This window comes from Mobula hypostoma, chromosome 12 (assembly GCF_963921235.1).
Source record: "Mobula hypostoma chromosome 12, sMobHyp1.1, whole genome shotgun sequence".
Taxonomy (NCBI): domain Eukaryota; kingdom Metazoa; phylum Chordata; class Chondrichthyes; order Myliobatiformes; family Myliobatidae; genus Mobula; species Mobula hypostoma.
Genome location: NC_086108.1, coordinates 110,168,057 through 110,191,178, shown reverse-complemented (window position 1 = coordinate 110,191,178; position 23,122 = coordinate 110,168,057). Strand labels below are relative to the sequence as shown.

The window sequence follows — 23,122 nt, the reverse complement described above, 5'->3', positions numbered from 1 at the left end:
TGTACACAGATTGAGGGAAGTACAGTCCCCATACCAGGCAGCGATGCAGCCAGTCAGGATGCTCTCAATTGTGCCCCTATAGAAAGTTCATAGAATTTGGGGGGGGGGCCCATACCAAACTTCTTCAGCTGAGGTGAAAGAGGTGCTGTTGTGCCTTTTTCACCACACACCCAGTATGTACAGACCACAGTATGTACGTGAGATCCTCAGTGATGTGTATGCCGAGGAACTTAAAACTGTTCACCCTCTCAACCCCAAATCCATTGATGTCAATAGGGGTTAGCCTGTCTCCATTCCTCCTGTAGTCCACAAACAACTCCCTTGTTTTTGCGACATTGAGGGACAGGTTGTTTTCTTGACACCATTGTGTCAGGATGATGACTTCTTCTCTGTAGGCTACCTCATTATTATTTAAAATTCGGCCAATCAGTATACTGTCATCAGCAGATTTAATTAGCAGATTGGAGCTCTGGGGTGGCAACACAATCATGGGTATACAGAGAGTAAAGCAGGGACTTAGTACATAGCCCTGAGGGGCACCTATGTTGAGGGTCAAAGAGGCAGAGGTGAGGGAGCTCACTCTTACCACCTGCCGGCGATCTGACAGGAAGTCCAGGGTCCAGCTACACAAGGAAGGGTGAATGCCAAGGTCTCTGAGCTTCTTGTCGAGCCTGGAGGAATTATGGCGTTGAATGCTGAACTGTAGTCCAAGAATAGCATTCTCACATAAGCATCCCTCTTCCCCAGATGTGCAAGGACCATATCCATTAAACGTAGAAACATCGAAAACCTACAGCACAATATAGGCCCTTCGGCCCACAATGCTGTGCTGAACATGTACTTTAGAAATTACCTAGGGTTACCCATAGCCCTCTATTTTTCTAAGCTCCATGTACCTATCCAAGAGTCTCTTAAAAGACTATTATATCGCCTCCATCACCATTGCTGGCAGCCCATTCCACGCACTCCCCAGACTCTGCATAAAAAAAACTTAACCCTGACGTCAGCTCTGTACCTACTTCCAAGCACCTTAAAACTGTACCCTTTCATGTTAGCCATTTCAGCCCTGGGAAAAAGCCTCTGACTATCCACATGATCAATGCCTCTCATCATCTTATATACCTCTATCAGGTCACCTCAAATCTTCCATCGCTCCAAGGAGAAAAGGCCAAGTTCACTCAATCTATTCTCATAAGGCATCCTTGTAAATCTCCTCTGCACCCTTCCTATATGTTCCACATCCTTCCTGTAGTGAGGTGACCAAAACTGAGCACAGTACTCTAAATGGGGTCTGACCAGGGTCCTACATAGCTGTAACATTACCTCTCGGCTCCTAAACTCAATCCCTCGGTTGAAGAAGGCCAATGCACTGCATGCCTTCTTAACCACACAATCAACCTGCGCAGCAGCTTTGAGTGTCCTATAGACTCGGACCCAAGATCCCTCAGATCTGCCATACTGCCAAGGGTCTTGCCATTAATACTATATTCTGCCAACATATCTGACCTACCAAAATGAACCACCTGACACTTATCTGGGTTGAACTCCATCTGCCACTTCTCAGCCTAGTTTTGCATCCTATCAATGTCCCACTGTAATCTCTGACAGCTCTCCACACTATCCACAACACCCCCAACCTTTGCGTCATCAGCATATTTACTAACCCATCCCTCCACTTCCTCATCCAGGTCATTTATAAACATCACAAAGAGAAGGGGTCCCAGAACAGATCCCCTGAGGCACACCACTGGTCGCCGACCTCCATGCAGAATATGACCCATCTACAACCACTCTTTGCCTTCTGTGGGCAAGCCAATTCTGGATCCACAAAGCAAGGTCCCCTTGGATCCCATGCCTCAATAAGCCTTGCATGGGGTACCTTGTCAAATGCCTTGCTGAAAACCATATACTCTACATCTACTGCTCTACTTTCAATGTGTTTAGTCACATCCTCAAAAATTTCAATCAGGCTCATAAGGCACGACCTGCATTTGACAAAGCCATACTGAATATTCCTAATCATATTATGCTTCTCCAAATATGCATAAATCCTGCCTCTCAGGATCTTCTCCATCAAATTAACAACTACTCACTGGTCTATAATTTACTGGACTATCTCTACTCTACTTGAATAAGGGAACAACATCTGCAACCCTCCATGCCTCCTGAACTTCTCCTGCCCCTACTGATGATGCAAAGAGGCTGAACAATCTCCTCCCGCATCTCCCACAGTAGCCTTGTCCGATCCCAGTGACTTATCTAACTTGATGCTTTCCAAAAGCTCCAGCACATCTTCTTTCTTAATGTCTAAATGCTCAAGCTTTTCAGCCCGCTGTAAATCATTCCACAATCGCCAAGGTCCTTTTCCGCAGTGAATACTGAAGCAAAGTATTCATTAAGTACCCCCCACTAACTCCTCCAGTTCCATACACACTTTTCCACTATCACACATGATTGGCCCTATTCTCTCATGTCTTATCCTCTTGCTCTTCACATACCTGTAGAATGCCTTTGGGGTTTTCCTTAATCCTGCTCACCAAGGTCCTCTCATGGCCCCTTCTGGCTCTCCTAATTTAATTCTTAAGCTCCTTCCTGCCAGCCTTATAATTTTCCAGATCTCTATCATTACCTAGTGTTTTTTTTTAAACTTTTTGTAACCTTTTCTTGACTAGATTTTCTACAGCTTTTGTACACCATGGTTCCTGTACCCTACCATCCTTTCCCTGTCTCACTGGAATGTACCTGTGCAGAATGCCACTCAAATATCCCCGGAACATGTCACATTTCTACTGTACATTTCCCTGAGAACATCTGCTCCCAATTTATGCTTCCAAGTTCCTGCCTCAACATCATAGCTCCAAGTACCGATCCACGCTCTAAGCTCATCCGCTTCGTTCATGATACTCCTTGTATTAAAACAGACATCTCAAACCATCCGTCTGAGCACATCCCTTCTCTATCGCCTGTCTATCCTCCCCCTCACACTGTCTCCAAGCTTCCTCTATTTGTGAGCCAACCTCCCCTTCCTCCGGCTCTTCAGTTTGGTTCCCACCCCCCAGCAATTCTAGTTTAAACCCTCCCCAATAGCCTCAGCAAGCCTCCCTGCCAGGACATTGGTCCCCCTCGGATTGAAGTACGACTGATCCTTATTGTACAGGTCACACCTGCCCCAAAAGAGGCCCCAGTGATGCAGAAATCTGAATCCCTGCTCCCACCCACACATTTATCCTCCACCTCCCTATACTTATACTCACTGTCGCGTGGCACAAACAGCAATCCTGAGATAACTACTTTTGAGGTCCTGCTTCTCAGCTTCTTTCCTAATTCTCTGTAGTCTGCTTTCAGGACCTCCTCCCTTTTCCTACCTATGTTGCTGGTACCAATATGCACCACGACCTGTGGCTGTTCACCTTCCCACTTCATGACATAATGGACGCGATCAGAAACATCCTGGACCCTGGCACTGGGAGGCAAACTACGATCTATGTTTCTTTCCTGTGTCCACAGAACCGCCTGTCTGACCCCCTAACTATAGAGTCCCCTACCATTGCTACCATCCTCTTTCTTTCCCTACCCTTCTGAGCCAAAGGGCCAGACTCTGTGCCAGAGGTGCAGCCACTGCTGTTTCCCCCAGGTAGGTCCCCCCCCGCAACAGTACTCAAACAGGAGTACTTATTGTTAAGAGGGACAGCCACAGGCATCTGACTCTTGCTCTTCCCTCTCCTGACTGTTACCCACTTATCTGTCTCCCGAGGCCCCGGTGTGACTATTTGCCTATAGTATCATCTCTCTATCATCTCCTCACTTTCCCTAACCAGACAAAGGTCATCAAGCTGCATCTCCAGTTCCCTAACCCAGTCCCTAAGGAGTTGCAGCTCGACGCACCTGTGGCCGTCAGGAAGGTTGGGAGGCTCCCAGTCATCCCACACCCAGTACATAATACCGGCCTCGCAGACATAATCACTATTCTTCAGAAGTAACTCACCTCGCCTCAACGCATAATTGCCAAAGCCCTCATAGTCTGAATCCCTCTACTCCCAACACCTGCTCTATAAAGCTGTCTTTTTAAACTCTTCCTGCTGGTCTAATCTGCTGACGTCCACGTATCTGCACAGTCGTGCCTCAATCAAACCCAAGTCTTTTAGTAAAAGCCAAAGACAATCACATCACTGAGGTCTCCCTCCCCTATTTGTGACATTTACAGCGGCAGTGCAGAAAAGGGGCCTGAAGCATTGTTGAGGATCCCTAACATCCTTTCCACAATCTCTCTGACACACTACCGTCAGGAAGGAGTTACAGAAACATCAGGACTCGGACTGCCAGACTAGGTAACAGCTTCTTCCCTCAGATTGTGAAACTAATGAATACCCTGTCACCACCGAGGTCTCGTCACTAGTACAGCGAGCTATTTACTGTACTATTTACTGTTTACCTATGCTGCATCGGTGTTGGCACGTGGCCAAGTGGTCAAGCCGTTCGTCTAGTGATTTGAAGGTCACTAGATCGAGCCTTGGCTGAGGCAGCGTGTGTGTCCTTGAGCAAGGCACTTAACCATACATTGCTCTGCGATGACACCGGTGCCAAGCTGTATGGGTCCTAATGCCCTTCCCTTGGACAACATCGGTGGCGTGGAGAGGGGAGACTTGCAGCATGGGCAACTGCTGGTCTTCCATACAACCTTGCCCAGGCCTGCGTCCTGGAAACTTTCCAAGGTGCAAATCCATGGTCTCATGAGACTAACAGATGCCTATATATGCTGCACATGTAACTTTGAATTATACTTTATTAACATGTGTATGGCAATATTTGGTTACGTGCTGAGAGTGATGTACATTTTGAGATTGCACAGGCCAGGAGGAATATTGTTTTGTTTGGCTGTATTATTATACAGTCATATGACGAAAAATTTGAACTTCTGTGTAGCTTTTATTTATCAAGCATAAATGGTATAGTGGAATGCTTAACTAATCAAAAAAATCAATACTATCAAGCATTAAAACTACTCCCCTTATAACTCCCTTTACCCAATGCAAAGATAAAACTGACAATTACAAAATGCAGATATTATAGATATGAAATTTAAAAAAAAACACTGGAAAACTCAGGTCAGGCATCTTCAGAAGGAGAATTTTTTGTCAATTCTTTTTTTTTTGACAGAACTGGATAGTTTCCCAAATCCTATCAATTCCCAGTTCTGAGAGAAATGCCAACTCTCAATTCTTTCCTCACTGACGCTGCCTGACCTGCTGTGTCTTATATTCAGATGGCCAAATGGTGGTGTGTTATTGCAAACTACAAGGAATGTTCAAAAGATAATCTTTCCTCACAGGTTTATTAGCAAGTTAAGACATTTCATAGACCAAATAGAGACGTGATAACTTGGGAAATTAAAAAGAGCAACAATGTTCAAACTGAAGATCACGTAAGCACTATATTAAGATCGGAGATCCTGGAACTTCCATACTATAAGATCCAATGTAATATGATACTTAACCTAAAATGGTTAAAATTCAATTCTTTACTCATTAAAATAAAAATATTTCCATAACATATATAATAGGCAGAGTACAATAGCACACAAATTAACTTAATTAAACCTCACGATTTAAAGATCAATGCAATTATCAGTTCAGAGAGCCTTAGGCTAGATTGACACCACCCTAACAGATAATTCTCAAAATATTCAAGTAGAATGCATGGAGCAAGAAATACACAAAGTTAATGTCTCAGATCAATTAGCCGGTTGAGTTGTTTCACAACAACCACCTTGCACTCAATGTCAATACAACCAAGGAACTGATTGTGGACTTCAGGAAGGGGATGTCGAGGGAACACACACCAGTCCTCATTGAGGTATCAGCAATGGAAAGGTGAACTGTTTCATGTTCCTGGGTATCTTTGAAGACCTATCCTGCGTCCAACATATTGATGCAATTACGAAGAGGGCACGGCAGAGGTGATATTTCATCAGAAGTTTGAGAATTCTTGATATGACACCTAAGACTCTCGCAAATTTCTCCTCATGTACCATGGAGAGCATTCTAACTGGTTGCATCACCTTGTGGTATGGAGGGGCCAATGCACAGGATTGGAAAAAGCTGCAAGAAGTTGCCTTCTGCATCGAAAAAATCTTCAAAAGACAATGCCTCAAATAGGTGGCATCCATCATGAAGGGCCTCCATCACCCAGGACATGCCCTTTTCTCAGTGCTACCATCAAGGTGATAGTACAGGAGCCTGAAGACACACACTCAATGCTTTAGGACCAGCTTCTTCCCCACTCATTAGATCTTATAATGAACAATGAACCCATGAGTACTACCTCACTTTTTTATTGCTCTCGTTCTGCGCTACTTATTTTATATATAATATGAATATATATAGCAATAGGGTTTTTTAAAATCATATATTGTAATGCACCATTCCCAACAAATTTCACGACATATTGAACCGGATTTTATTAACTGTCTCTGCTTGACCTACAACCAATTTTAATTTAGATTTCCACCATCTGCAGCATTTTGTCACTAATTAATGCTGATTTAATTCTCCAACTGTCACACAAGGATATATAACATCTGCTCTATTTCCAGTACAAGATGACAATTTACGCTGGGAAAAAAAGAAGCTGGCCACAGAATGTAGCACATTAACTTCCCAGAACACGTACACAACATCTCAGTTGTTCGGACCAACATTATAACTTCATTTCACTGGCTCAATTTCACAGCCAGGGTAACATAAACAAATATTATCCAGTCCAGAATACTGGCATTTCATCTAGAAATTGAAGCCATGGAATTGATGATAATAATCATGTCTATACTTTGTAACTTGGGTAACAGCAATTCATGTCAAGCTCTCACTTTATCTGCTTTTACTGCTAGACTTGTCTCCCTCAACACCAGCCCTCTTCTCATTGGTACAATCAGGGAAAAGCTATAGGAGCCTGAAGAGAGACACCCAACATTTTAGGAACAGCTTCTTTTGCTCTCCCATCAGATTTCTGAACAATCATGAACATTACTTCACATTTTGCACTATTTCTTATTGTAGCTTAAAGTAAACAGCAAATTTCACAACATCATTGTGTCAGTGGTTTTGAACTACATATTTGACCAAGTTCAGAATCAGATTTATTATCACTGGCACATGACGTGAAATTTGTTAACTTAGCAGTTCAATGCAATACATAATCTAGCAAAGAGAAAAAATAAATAAAATCAAAAATAATAATAAACAAACTAGTCAATTATGTATATTGAATAGATTTTTAAAAAGTACAAAAACAGAAATACTGTATATTAAAAAAGTGAAGTAGTGCCCTAAGATTCAATGTCCATTTAGGAATCAGATGGCAGAGGGGAAGAAGCTGTTCCTGAATTGCTGAGTGTGTGCCTTCAGGCTTCTGTACCTCCTAACTGATGGTAACAGTGAAAAAAGGGCATACCCTGGGTGCTGGACATCCTTAATAATGGATGCTGCCTTTCTGAGACACCACTCCCTAAAGATGTCCTGAATACTTGGTGGGCTAGTGCCCAAGATAGAGCTGACTAGATTTACAACCTTCTGCAGCTTCTTTTGGTCCTGTGCAATAGCCCCACCATACCAGACAGTGATGCAGCCTGTCAGAATGCTCTCCACAGTACAACTATAGAAGTTTTTGAGTATTTGTTGACATACCAAATCTCTTCAAACTCCTAATCAAGTATAGCCGCTGTCTTGCCTTCTTTATAACTACCTCAGTATTTTAAGACCAGGTTAGATCCTCAGAGATCTTGACATCCAGGAACTTGAAGCTGGACCACAAAGCCTTCTGCTTTGAGAGTCAGAGGGGTGGAGGTGAGAGTGCCCACTCTTACCACCGGCTGGCAATCTGACAGGAAGTCCAGGATCCAGCTGTACAAGGCAGGGTCAAGGCTGAGTTCTCTGAGCTTCTTGTCGAGCCTGGATGGAACTATGGTGTTGAATGCTGAACTGTAGTCCAAGAACAGCATTCTCACATAAGCATCCTTCTTCTCCAGAAGTGTAAGGACAGTATTGGCTACTGCGTCATCTGTCGATCGGTTGTGTCAGTAGGCGAATTGTAGGGGGTCCAGTTTGAGTGATAGCAAGCTGCAGATGTAATCCCTGACCAGCCTCTCAAAGCATTTGCTTATTGAGGTGAGGGCGACAGGACACCAGTCATTCAGGCATGTTACCTCGGTCTTTTTTGGTACAGGGACAATGGTGGATAATTTGAAGCAGGAGAGCACGCTACACTGGGAGAGTGAGAGATTAAAAATGTCGTAACACACCTGCCAGATGTGCACAGCACATTCTGAGTGCTTGACCTGGGATGCCATCCGGTCCTGCAGCCTTGCGACTATCTATTGGAAATACCTGCGTACCTCAGCCTCAGAGATGACCAGGTTGCGGTGGCTTTCCACGGAAGCTCAGGGGTAGCAGCATCGAAACGAGCAAAAACGCGACTCAGCTCATCTGGGAGACAGGCTGTGAACAACGTTTGGCTTTGAAGTCTGCGATGGTATGCAGTCCTCGCCACAAGTCATGTGTGCTATTCGTCGTGAATCTTGACACAACCTTGTCCCTGTATTGTTGTTTTGCGGCCTTGATAGCTTTGCACAGATCATAGCTGCTTTTGCTGAGCTCTAGATGATTGTTGGCAATGTAAGCTCTATGTCCTGCAGTAAGTGCTGCGCGCACGGAACTCATGATCCAGGGTTTCTGGTTCAGGAAGACCCTGACCATGATTGTGGAATGGGTAGGAGGGATCCTCAACAATACTTCGGGCCCTTCGTATACAACTCTCTTGGCAATATTTTATTCATAGCTTGATGGCTGACAGAACAGCAAACGTAATCATGATTTATCAACCCAGGGATATAAGCATGCAGTATATTAAAATAGTACTGCAAGTCTCCATTTATGTTCTGAAGGACAAATTGAAATATTACAAATAAAAGTAATCCACAGTATGAAAGGAAATGATTGAAGTGTAAATCCACTAGTCAATGAGCACAATAACCAAGATGAATTCTCAAAGCAACATACATAAAATACTGGAGGAACTCAGCAGCGCAGACACCATCTATGGAAAAGAGTATACAGTCAATGTCCTGGGCTGAGACCTTTCCTCAGGACTACATTCTGAAAGGACATTTACCTCAAATGTTAACTCATTCCTGAGAAGCGCCACGAGTTTGTGCTAAATTGCTTTTAATGCCGCAATCTATTTAAAATAAAACTGAGCCAGTGCTTAATGTCTGTAAAGTCACTTAAAGCGCATTTTAATAAATGGTGTAAAAATTAAAGTACTACAACTTCCTAACATCCTCCAATCATGGCATTTTGTTTGTGTTTAGGACATTCAGGAATAAAGTTGCATAATTTCTAATTGTTTGGAAATTTGTGAATTTTTGAAATTCTCCCTACCCTGGGTTGTTGTGCTACTCACAATATACGGCACGGAAGCGTAATGTTCAGTAGAACGCTTTACAGTACCAGTGACCCGGATTCAATTCCCGCCAATATCTGCAAGGAGTTTGTATGTTCTACCTGGAACACGTGGGTTTCCTCCCACAGTCCAAAAACATACCAGTTGGTAGATTAATTGGTCATTGTAAATAGTCCCAGGATTAGGCTAGAATTAAATCAGGGCATAGCTGGGCAGCATGACTCGAAGGGCCCACTATGCACTGTATCTCAAATAAATATTACCAGAGTACACTTAAAGCTGAAACTGGAGGCAATAGATTCTGTAGATGCTGCAATTCTTGAGCAACACACAAAATGCTGGAAGAATGCAGCAAGGAAGGCAGCATCTTTGGAGGGCAGTAAACAGAATATTCTGGCTTCGACCCCCTTCCTTTTCAGTCCTGATGAAGAGTCTTGGCCCAAAGTGCCAACAATTTATTCCCCTCCATAGATGCTGCCTGTCCTGCTGAGCATTTTGTGTGAAGCTGAAACTGAAGATGTTTTGAAATACAGGGAAATTAAAGTATATCTGCCTGGATGGAAAACTGGCAGTGAAGTGGCAGGTGTGTCATCATCTTGAAGATAACTTTAGATACATGCAGTAGACTGATTGCAATACCATCAAGTGACACAAAGGCACAGGACTGTCTGTTCGTAAAGTGACTGATAGGAAACGATAAAGCAGTGGTGGTGGGGGTTGTGGAGGGGTGCAATTTCCCACTCCAATTTTAATGACGTTCCATCAGAAACCATAATCATGGAATTACTAACTGACAAATCAATTCTATTATACTGTTACTTTGATTTAAATTAAATTCTGACACCTGTACCGTATAGTCTAATGATTGTTTTGGATGTTTTTCTTCCAATTGCAAGAACCTGTTGGGCATTGGTAATGTAAATTCTGCCAAGTTTGTTTCCCTTGTCTAATGGTGAGACAGATAGCACGGGAGCTGCATAGCCTCGGTTGTAGCACGCGAGTTCATCTGCAGAATGCTGAGGACTGCTGTTCTTGCCGATAACGCCCATGCACCATCAATTTACAGGATATGTCACTCAGGGACTTGGGCTAAATATATGTGCAACTGGATGTTTACTTGCTATCTCATATGTGTTCTATGTACCTTGAGTTGTGTATGACTGTTGGCACTGTGTTTTGTATCTTGGCCCAGGAGGAACACTGTTTCATTTGGCTGTATTCATGAATAGTTGAATGATAATTAATTTTGAACTATGCCCAACGTTCCCCACTTTAAAAAAAATAAAACTTGCATCAATACACCTTGAAAATACTAAAATGTTTCAAATTACTTTGCTTACATAAAAAGTCAAACATATTAGGGAAATGCCAAAGCTGATGTTCAAAGGAATGAATTTAAGCCCAAACACAATTAACATTTTTACATATTTAATGTGTGTGAATGAAGGAATCCCAAGCACAAGATCCATTAAACAAACAACAGATCCAATGACATGCAAAAACACATACTGTTTGTCTTTTTAGAAATACTCCACCATTTAAACATTATCCTTGATATAATAAAATGCAAGGCATTCCTGACTAATAATCTGACAACAATTTCTGAAGTACCATCCACATGAGTACAGCCTAATGAAACATCATTTCTCTGGGGCCAAGGCCCAAACTACAGTACCAACAGTCACACACAACACACAATATAATTACAATAGCAGTAAAATATAGTCACAAAAAATAATATACCCAAAGTCCGAGTGTCAAGGCCTGTAGATTAATGCTACCTTTCTGCAAAAACAAGCACAGCTCCTCAACATGCTCTTGTGCAGCTGCAGACAAATATAATCCAGCTCATTTTCAGAGCGAACACTGCACAGCAGCATGGACACGAGGGGTCAGCTCCCAACTCCATGCTACCTCTGGCATCTTTGGCCCTAGATGGCTATAACAGACATGGCTATGGCATGTGGGCCTGGTCACAACAACCAAACACGCCTGTCGGTCTCGCCAACAAACCAGTGAACTGGACTTGCAGTATCGCAACCACAAAAAAACATCCAAGCCAATCATTAAGGTGCTACAAGCCTTAAATCTTGATTTCATCATTAGTGCCTGGCAACAGCAATAGGGAACTTGCTTCAAAGATCTACAAGTACACAAGAACTTGTACAGCTCATCCCTTCAGCCCAAGTTTGGCAAATACAGAAACTTTGTAACCAAAATCTGTCTTTCCTTAAACCATTCTTGAAATATCTTTTATGCCTTCTTGAACTTGTCTTTCCTGAAGAAGAATGTAACTGGAAGTGGACAACACTTTCCACCCCCTCTCCTTTTTCATTCCCCATTCCGGCACCCCTCTCCTCCCTTCATGAATTGCAGATCACCTCCCTCTAGTACCCACTCTTCCTTCCCTTTCTCCCATGGTCACTGTTCTCTATCAGAGTCTTTCTTCAGTCTTTTACCTTTTCCACCAACCAGCTTCTCACATGATCCCACCCACCTTCCCCCTCACCTGACTACAACTAACACCTTCCAGCTTGTACTCCTTCCCCACCTTATTCTGGGGCATCCTCCCACTTCCTTTCCAGCCCTGAAGGGCCTGGGCCCAAAACAACGACTGTTTCTTCCTCACCACGGATGTTGTCTGACCTGCTGAGTCCCTCCAGCATTGTGTTTGCTACAATGGATTTCTAGCAGCTGCAGAATCTCCTGCGTTTTATGGACAACACTCCAGATGTAAGCTAGTCAACATTTCACAGAATCAGACTGAAGATTGGCCAAAAGAGACTGAAAATCACTGACTTCTATGTGTTATACTGCCCAAAGGAACCACACAGACTTCATATTGGGCTTCTCAGCTACACATCAACTATCACACTATGTATCCCAAAATGGCCATTGCTCATTGAAATTTAATGAAGGAAGCTTTTAATTAGTTTTAATTAATTTACAAAAGTCAGGTGCTTTAGGTATATTTTTTTAAAATGTTAAATGGTGCAAATTGTCTCTCATTGAGAGGTAGTAGGAAGAACTATAGAGGTATCTTGGGTTTCTCACCTGATCACTCATGTTTGGACCCCACCTTCCAGGCTTTGCCTTCTTCTCACTACTACCATCAAGCTGGAGGTACTGAGGTACCATACCACCAAGTTCGGAACAGTTATTTCTCTACAACCATCAAGGTCCTGAATGAGAGTCAATAACTTCACTCCCAACTATGAACTGATTCCACTCACATTCAAAGACTCTACAACTTGTTCTCAATATTTAGTTTTTTTATGTGCACATTTTGTCTTCTTTTGCACATTATATCAAATCTTTCTCTAAATAAATTCTATTCTATTTCACTTTTCCTTGTAAATGCCTGCAAAAAATGAATTGCAGTGTAGCATATGGTGACATGTATATAGTCATAGTAGTCATAGTCATACTTTATCGATCCCGGGGGAAATTGATAATAAATTTATTTTGAACTTTAAGGTAGCAAAACTTAAGTCTCTTATTGTGAACTTGTATTGCATAAGCAGCTTTTTTCTAGAATGGGGTTGCACGATAACTTTATTCAAACCCTTTTTTAGCTAATCACTTTCACACTGTTAACACTTTCAAAATTTTACCCTATTTGTCATCATTTTTAGAATTGCGCTGTTGTTCTTCCTGTTGTAATGAAAGACCCTGCATTTCTCTTAAGGCAACTTTATTTGTCACGAGTCCATTCCAACAGCCCATGCCTGCTTGACAATAAACTCCAATGTTCACTACTGATTAAAAAGTTCAAAATAAATTACCGAAGTACATATGAGATTCATTTTCTTGCAGGCATATACAGTAAAAAGAAAGAAACAACAGGATCAATTAAAGACCACACCATACAGAGAAACAACAAATGATTAAAGGCTATGCAAGTGCAAAGAGAAAAAGTAATAATAATAATAAATAGAGGAGATGAAAAGACCATGGAAGTGAGTTGATAGGTTGTGGGAGCAATTCAATGATGGGGCAAGTGAAGTTATATCCTCTGAGTCAAGGACCTGATGGTTGATGAGTAATAACTGTTCCCCTTTAATGTAAACCCCTGCTTCCTTCACCGTGGCAAAACTAGTAACGGATTAAGAAATCTTTATACACTTGGAATTATTGTGATCACATTGTAACACTTTCACCTGCAATCCCAAAGCAATTTCCTTCTCTCACCAGTACTCTAACAATTTGCAAAGGAGACGAAACATCAAAAACTTCATTGTTGTTGAGAGCAAAGAACAACAAAAGTGGTTACTATTTTATGGAGACAAGAGAGTACTGGAATCTGGAGCAACACACAAACTGGAGCATATACTGAGGGTGATCGACAGTCAATGTTTCAAGTCAAAACCCTACATCTAAACTAGCATTGGTTGTACCACCAGCTAAATTATTTGGGATTTTCAACAGCCAAATTTGCATGAACTGAAGCAGATTATTTTTTCTATCTCAAGCTGTTTTTTTCAGCACATCTTCCTGTGCTATTAGTAGAACTGTCTAGCAGCTAATCCAGTGAACACGACTAGAATAAAACATGGCACAAAAGAGGAATATAACTTTTTTTTTAAACTATGTATGGAATTAGAGTGCTCACAATAGGGTTCTGAGAATAAAGTTCACATATAGATTGGAAGATTAGCACAAGATCAAGGTGCATATGATTATGTATGCTTAACTCTAAAATTGGTGCATGTTATCAACACTGATTCCCAGTTTCCAAGTCCCACATTAGGATGATTTGGTTCCTTTTAGGTCCTCCTTATAAACAGTAACTGATTAGCTCACTTGCAACCCAATGCCACCAGGGTACCATTTTTTAAACTCCTTTTCCAAAATCAATGTGCAACCTCTCTACCATTTACAATAATTTCAGAGCTATATGCGCACCAATAATTTACAGAATATTACAGCAGATTAACAGCAGTGGAATAAAATTTTCATAAAGGTTTGGTACTGATCTGTGACACAAAATCATTTTCAACAGAGTAAGTGCATGCAATTCCACATGGAAATACCACAATGGACAGTTCCAAACTGGACTAGCAACACCATCCTGTCAAAAACTCTGCGCTACAGGAACACAAACAGATGCTCCAAAGACCTCATTCCTGGGAGAGGAAGGATGCACCAAGATATATTAGACCTGAAGACAATCCAAAAGACCAGCCCTGGACAGAGAACTCTGGCGAGCTACTGTGCCACAGTAGGGGGTGATGGGCTGAAGTTGTGCATAACCTAATGAGAAAAATATGCATGAAATGAAAATTTTATTTTAAGAAGAATTCCAGTAAAAGATGGAAAACTAAACATTCAACAGTCCAAAAATATCTTTGAGTGTTTCCAAGAAACAGGGTTATGAAAGAGCCTAAATTATACAGTAACGGGGCTGGGGTCAGTGATGAGATTAACTCTAAAAAAGTTTTGCAATATGGGGCAAAAATTAACTAGAAAGTCAAAGTACAAGTAACTCTAGGCCAAGTTGACAAAGGGATGGAAAAAAGAAAAAACACAACAAGGGACCAATGAACGGACAGGGTTTAAAAGATGGACAACGATCTTTCAGCTTTTTCTGGCAACTTAGAAGTTCAAGTTTATTGTCATCTGACATAAATACAACTAAATGAAAATGTTCTTCTGCACTCACAATACATATCACACAGAGCACATACAAAATATTGTAAATTAATAAAATATAATTCCAGTGGTGCACAGCACAGGTAAAAAGTAAAGAACTCAAAAGCCTTGAGCAAAGTCAGATTAGTGGAAAAAACCACAGGAAAAGGGAACAGACTGCCTTAGAGGCTAAATAGCGTTTTTGGCAAATCATGCAAAAGGGGCCTGGAAACCTCTGCAGAAAAGTGGACATGCAGATTATTTCTGGTCTTTTCCCAGAATCTGGTCACCTCACTATAGGAAGGATATGGAAGCATTGGAAAGGGTACAGAGATTTACCAGGATGCTGCCTGGTTTAGAGAGTATGCATTATGATCAGAGATTAAGGGAGCTAGGACTTTACTCTTTGGAGAGAAGGAGGATGAGAGGAGACATGATAGAGGTATACAAGATATTAAGAGGAATAGATAGAGAGGACAGCCAGCACCTCTTCCGGAGGGCACCACTGCTCAGTACAAGAGGACATGGCTTTAAGGTAAGGGATGGGAAGTTCAAGGGGGATATTAGAGGAAGGTATTTTACTCAGAGAGTGGTTGGTGCATGGAATACACTGCCTGAGTCGGTGGTGGAGGGAGATACACTAGTGAAATTTAAGAGACTACTAGACAGGTATATGGAGGAATTTAAGGTGGGGGGGTTATATGGGAGGCAGAGTTGGCACAACATTGTGGGCCGAAGGGCCTGTACTGTGCTGTACTATTCTATGTTCCCACACTTCAAAGGCACAGTACGTAACTGTACACCATCTCTGAATGGAGAAGGCTCAGAGAATTAAACGGACGATATATTTGAATTGCCTGACAATTTTCCTGGGGGTTTCTCAACAAGCTCCAAGTAACCCCAACAGAAAAATGCAGGTTGAAACAGATATATAGGGGACTTACTTGATCATTGGGAAGGTGCCCAGAGAAAATTCCTAATGCATATGCTTGCATCTAAAATTGACGAAGAACCCTATTTAGATCCAGTCTACTCAGTCAAAACCATCAAGTCTAGCTGGAATTGGAGCATCTAAAATATTAGAAACTTTTTTTTAAGAAATCTAACATTTTATTAAGAGAACAATAGATTGAAGTTATCATGCACAATTAATGACCAATTGCATCACAAAAAAAAAAGCCAATAAACAATTCCAAGTCCAATAAGATTACTAGCTGGTGTGCATTTCTATTAGTCTAGATATAGAAGTTTTTTTTTGTTTTCACTGTACTACTTTCCAGAGCAATACAAGTTGTGATAGCCACCAACAGCCATGGGACACCATGCTTCGTGCATGATCATATTCTTCTCAATAGGTCAATGACTGAACCAAAATTACCACCATTTGACCTGTCCATGTGCAGTCAACCATCATAAATCATGCAATACACTGCAAAGAACTACTTGTTTGAAAAAGCTTTACATGTAATTTTTTCTTCAAAATGGTAGAATAAATTAAAATATTTAATGGTTTGATGACAGATTATAATTTGGATAGTTTAAAATCCCATTAAACATCAAAGCTTAGCATTTTGTGACAGCATTATAAAACTTCCAAAGAATTAATCACTTAACAAAGCAGGTAAGAGTCCTCACATTTCCCAATAACTTGCCAAATACTTTAAACATTTCAAAGATAACAAGATGGTCAGAGTCTAACGTTGCAAAACCACATCCCAAAAATAGATCACCATCGTAACAACTAACACTTTTTTAGACAGCCAGACACATAACATTTTCTGAGTTTCATTTCTAATTGTACTAGGGAATTATTTTAAAAATGACATGGGACATTTTATTGCTGGTTGTGAATGTGGCTCTACAGAGATTGTGTGGAAACTGTACACAGGTAATAAAACAACACTCAGCTAGATTCAACAGTTCGAATTTCACAAGTTAGCTCACTGTACTTGAGGCATAACAAAAGATATTTTGCAATACATTCAAACGATTTCCTACCCGGTTTTAACCACATGGAAATATATGCAGATTGCAAATGACTGCATTGTTGTGCGCAGAAGTTGTCAAAAATAGATTGACAGCAACCAACTCAATTCACTTACCTTGAACAATTAGGTAGTTATACAAAGGAGTTTTAAAATAATAGCAATGTCTAAAAGCTACAAGGGTATGAAACTAAAGGTTCTGAAAGAAATGTATAGATCAAAACAATCAGGTAGTAATCAAGTATCACTCTTCTTGTAGTGTAAATCTAAATTACGCTCATCTGAAAATCTCTGCTCGCTGATACTCTCATTTAGGCCTTAAGATACAATCAACGCTTACCTCCTGAAAGAAAACTTAATTTCTAAAAACAGACAGTCCTACAACCCAAAAGCAGTCAACAAATTGGATTGGAACAAACAATGCTTCTAAAAGGAATACTGAAAATAGTAGATTGAAAGTAATGCACTCTGTTGGTGTCACAGTGCCTGCACATGGGTGTGCGCCTTTTCTAGGGTGTAGTTTGCACACTGTAGTCTGTTTTCGTGGATACGTTGTGTAGTTTGCTATTGCTATGCCCTTTCGTTGTGGTTTTGTCTTAACTACATTTGCCCCGGTCTTTTTGTGCCTGCCTGTGTCCGTCTGTGTCAATTCATGCCGGTGTGTCTGAGTGCCAGTGTTTGTGTCTGAGTCCACACACACACAGACAGACAGACAGACAGACAGAAGATGTGCTGCCAAGGCCAGGCCCAGATTGCAGTAGGGCCCAGGCTGGCCGGCAGGGTGGAAGGGGGTGGGGGTTGGGAATGAATGAGCCCCCGTGGTCTCCCTCCTCACACTCACCGCTCTCGATCTCGTTGCCCTTTTTGGCGGTCGCAGCGTTTCCCATCCTTCGGCAGAGCGGGCCGAGGCTCAACGGCTGAAGCTGGTGGGCGGGCGGCTGCTGCTGCTGCTGCGGCGGCTGGTTCGGTTGCCCCCACACCCCCCCAGGCACTCACTCACTCACACACAACTGCCCGCAAGGCGAAGCGGAGAGAGGAAAGAGTAAATCCGCGGGAACTAGCGATGTCTCCGGCCGCCGTGCGCATACGGGTCGGATGCGGCTGCCCCGCGACCCTCCGTCTGCTCGACGGGCCCCTTCACCGCGACTCCGCAACCCAACTCGCTGCCGGAAGTGACGTGACACGAGCGCGAGCGCGCGCGCACACGCTCACACAAACAAATATGCTCGCTGGTTAGGCCGGGCCGCGCGCGCGCGCGCACGCTCGCTCTCCGGCTACAGCGCGAAAGAGAGCGGCGCCATGACATCACCGCGAACCCGGCTCGCCTAGAACTACGCGTAGCATGACGTCACTGGAGAGGGCGGCGCGCGGGGGATAAAAGGAACGCCGCGAGGTCACGTGAGGAAGTGCGGCTTTTATAAAGTGATTTGAGGGGTGGGCGGGGCGATGATGATGTAACGAGCCGGGAGGCCGGGCTTCAGGCAGCTAAGCAGGTTAGGTTGACTTCAGCTTTTGACTGCGCTCTCTGTCCCCTCCCCCTCTACTCAAACCGTTTATAGGGATCAAAGTCACCGAATGCGCCCAACGGGTTTAATTATCCGGCGGCCGACGTGTTTATTTCGGACTTTCCTGTCAAATGGGAATAGGAGTTGGGGGTCGGTGCTCATTGCATCAGTCGGGCCCGCGCCGCCTCTATCCGACCCCACAACGTTATCCGCACTACTTCTCGGCGGCGCAGGCGGACACGAGCTGGATCTGCGCGCTGCGCCGCTGTTTCCACGTTAACGGCGCGAGCCGCGGGCTATTCTGGGCTCTTCACCCCCTGGGGACAGGAGGCACTTCCGCAGGGGGAGGGGCGAGAGTGCCCGGCCCTCAGCCCCTCCCTGCAAACTCCAACTCTAAACATGATCTATTCTCATGTATCTGTTAAATAGCGTCGCTTCTGAAGCTTTTTTATAAAAACTTTTCACACATATATTTACATACAGCATTTTATGTACATTAGTTATTAAATATTCACAGCCTTGCATAAACAGAGGAGACTGCAGATGCTGTATTCACAACACCACATACAAAATGCGTGGGAAACTCAGCAGATCTGGCAGCATCTACGGAAGGAAATAAACTGTCGACATTCCTGGCTGAAAAGTGTATGCCCAGGGAGGGTTGGCACCTCTGGTGTGGGGGCTTGCCATGTCCATTATGGGGCAGTTCACTCACTTTTGTTCTTTACTAGTCTGGCTCCAACTTTGTATGCGGCAGCCGCCACACCCCGGTACCCAGACATCCCATCCTGCAAAAACTCATTTCAGGGAGTTAACACCATCAATTTGCAGGGAGACTTCCGGGAGAGGTGGGATGTTTGCAATAGAGTAGCTCCTTAGCAGCTAACCAGCTAGTTTAAATAACGTTAGCTATGCTAATGAATGAATGACACCTGTTAATCTCACCTCAACATGTCTTTTACATTTTAACCCATCATGGGCAATAGAAAAGTCACTGTTGCAAACAGTGCAGTGAGCAACACTGTCATTATTTTTGACCCCTATTAGGCAGGGGTACTCTTTAGGGTAGTCTGGAGTGACGTACATTTTATATTTTCTTTTTTTGGAACACACTGCCACTCTGACTTTTTTTTGGAACTCTCTCGCTCTTGCCTTCGCTCTCTATTGTGCGCGCTCTCACTCGTGGTCGCTCTCGCGCTTGCTTTCTCACTCTCACTCGCTTTCTCGCTCTTGCGCTTGCTCTCCCGTGCGCTCTCTCACGCTCGCTCTAAAAAAAAATCATTTCCGGGACATTATATATAATTTGTGGGCATCAGGGAGCCGCTATTAATTTGCAGGAGACTCCCGGAACTTCCGGGCGAGGTGGGATGTCTGCGGTACCTGTATACTGCTTCGACAGGTGAGCTAAGCAAGTTGAGCATAGCCAGCTGGCCTCGTACCCCGGTGAGAGAGGAACATCCCTGTCCCAGCATGTGAAATCAGCTCCAGTGAATGTGATGCAATGGCCAGGAAGGCAATGCTTCCCGGAGAGCAAAGGGCATGTCAAGGCATCGAGGAAAGAAAGCATGGTCATCCATTGCAACCAAGGAAAACCCCAGTTTGTGACAAATACACCTGTCACTAGACTTCCAAGGCCAGGAAAGCGGAACTGCCCAAGTGTAATGGCTTTTCCACTTTTAAAAACTCTCCTGCGCTGGTTTCTTGCCAAGTTCAAGTTTAATTATCATTCAACCATATATGAATATAGCCAAATGAGACAGTGTTAACCACTCCCCCTCACCCCAGGACTGAAGTGCAGAATACAGTGTCTACAGTTATACACAGCACAAGGCACATGTAAGATAACAAGTAAACATCCAGTCACACATATATTTAGCCCAAGTCTCTGAGTGACATATCCTGTAAGTTGATGGTATATGGATGTGATAGGCAAGAACAAGCAATCTTCAGAAGTCCGCAGATGAACATACGTACAAACTCAATCCAGTTTGTCTTCCACTGAGAGAGCACTGGAGTGCAGCAGACAACCAACAATTTCAGGTCAAAACCCTTCATCAGGACTTGGGGGACAGGCAAAAAGACATTTCGTTTGTTACTCCAGATTCAAGCTTCAGTAACCTCTTGTGTTGCCAGATTTTATATCAAAACATATTTGGTGTGTGTATCTATATTCCCTGGAGGTGCTCTGATTTCCTCCCACATTCCAAAGGTGTGTAGGTTAGGGTTAGTGAGTGCTGGGCATGCTACAAGTCAGGGCATGAAGGGTTACAGGGAAAAGGCTGAGGGGGAAATGGATCAGCAATAATGAAATGGTGGAGCAGACTCATTGGGCCAAATGGCTTAATTCTGTTCCCATATTTTATGGTGTTATGTTGGAACCAGAAGCCTGGCAACAAATACAGGCTGCTCCTAGCACATCCTCAGACTGTATTTGTCATTGACGCAAATGAAACAGAACACTACCACAGTAGCATCCATAGGAAGAAGTACAGTTGACGTTTCGGGCCGAGACCCTTCGTCAGGACTTGCATTTAAGAAGGATTTGTACAAGTGCACCTAGCGGTTATCACAAAGCTATTACAACTTGGGGTGCTTGGAGTTTGGAGTTCTGCTCTGACACCGTCTATAAGGAGTTTGTACAGTACGTCCTCCCCATGAAATGCGTGGGTTTCCTGCAGGTGCTCCGCTTTCCTCACACGGTCCAAAGATGTACGGGTTAGTGGGTTAATTGGTCATTGTAAAATGTACTGAAATTAGGCTACGGTTAAGTAGGTGGGTTGCTAGGCCGTGTGGCTCGTTTGGCCAGAAGGGTCTGTTATGCACTAAATCTCTAAATAAGTAAAATAAGAACAACTATCAAGGGTAAGTTGATTTATTATTGTCACATACTGCAATATTATTGTCACATACTGCGATTAGTGAAAAACCTAGTTGTACATGCCATCCATCTAGATAATTCCATTACAACAGTTCGTTGAGCTAGTACAAGGGAAAACAATAGCAGAAAGCAGACTAAAGTGAAGTGCAGCTGGACAATTGAGTGCAAGGGGTACTTTGTGGGGTCGTGTCCACCTTATTTTATTGAGATACAGAGTGGAATAGGCCCTTCTGGCCCAGCAGTCCCCCACTTTAACCCTAACCTATTCACAGGACAATGTTGCAATGGTCAATTAACCTACTAACCGGTACGTCTTTGGACTGTGGGAGGAAAGCGGAGCACCCGGAGGCAGCGGTGGGAAATAAGCTCAGTCACAAGCATTGTGCTATCCTCTATGTTTTCTAGGGGACCATTACAGTGGGATAGAAGCTGTCTTTAAATCTATCGCTATGTTCTTTCAGGCTTTTAAGGTAAAATTAAATTTAGACCATAAGACACAGAAGCAATATTTGGCCATTCAGCCTGTTGAATCTTTTCATCATTCCATCATGGCTGATTTATTATCCCTGTCAATCTCACACTCTTGCCTACTTCCCAATACCTGACGAATCAAGAACCCAGCAGCCTATGCTTTAAATCAACCCAATAAATTGGCCTCCACAGCCATCCATGACAATGGGTTCCACAGTTTCATCACCCTCTGCCTAAAGAATTTCCTCCTCATCTCTGTTCTAAAGGAATATCCTCTGGCCCTAGACTCCCCCACTATAGGAAACATCTCCACATCCACTCTATCGCGGCCTTTCAATATTCAATAGCTTTCAATGAGACCCTCCCCCCCCATCCTCCTAAATTCCAGTGAGTACAAGCCCAAAGCCGTCATATGTTAACCCTTTCATTCCTGGAATCAATCTCGTGAACCTCCTCTGGACCCTCTCCAATGCCAGCACAATTTTTCTTAGATAAGCAGCCCAAAACTGATCACAATGCACCATGTGTGGTCTGACCAATGCTTTATAAAGCCCCTGCTATTATCAAAGTATGTACTATATATGTTACCATGAGCAACACACATAAAAGTTGCTGGTGAACGCAGCAGGCCAGGCAGCATCTATTGGAAGAGGTACAGTCGACGTTTCGGACCAAGACCCTTCGTCAGGACTAACTGAAAGAAGCGCTAGTAAGAGATTCAAAAGGGGGAGGGGGAGATCAGAAATGATAGAAGAAGACAGGAGGGGGAGGGATGGAGCCAGGAGCTGGACAGGTGATTGGCAAAGAGATATGAGAGGATCATGGGACAGGAGGCCTAGGGAGAAAGAAAAGGGTGTGGGGGGAAGCCCAGAGGATGGGCAAGGGGTATAGTCAGAGGGACAAAAAGGAGAGAGAGAAAAAGAATGTGTGTATATAAATAAATAACGGATGGGGTACGAGGGGGAGGTGGGGCATTAGCGGGAGTTTGAGAAGTCAATGTTCATGCCATCAGGTTGGAGGTTACCCAGATGGAATATAAGGTGTTGTTCCTCCAACCTGAGTGTGGCTTCATCTTTACAGTAGAGGAAGCCGTGGATAGACATATCAGAATGGAAATGGGACGTGGAATTAAAATGTTAACATGAGATTCATTTTCTTGCAGGTATATACAGGGAAATAAAGAAATACAATAATTT

The 23,122-nt window shown here is 43.1% G+C and overlaps 1 protein-coding gene across 1 annotated transcript in view; it reads right to left on the bottom strand.

Moving 5' to 3' along the window:
* The window catches only part of prkacba (protein kinase, cAMP-dependent, catalytic, beta a), a 228,937-nt gene extending 210,668 nt beyond the window's left edge, over nucleotides 1–18,269 (bottom strand). The window contains exon 1 of the mRNA XM_063064778.1: nucleotides 17,914–18,269. Within this exon, the coding sequence (XP_062920848.1) occupies nucleotides 17,914–17,959 (46 nt within the window). The 5' untranslated portion in view covers nucleotides 17,960–18,269. The remainder of the gene's footprint in view (nucleotides 1–17,913) is intronic.
* Nucleotides 18,270–23,122: the final 4,853 nt, after the last annotated feature.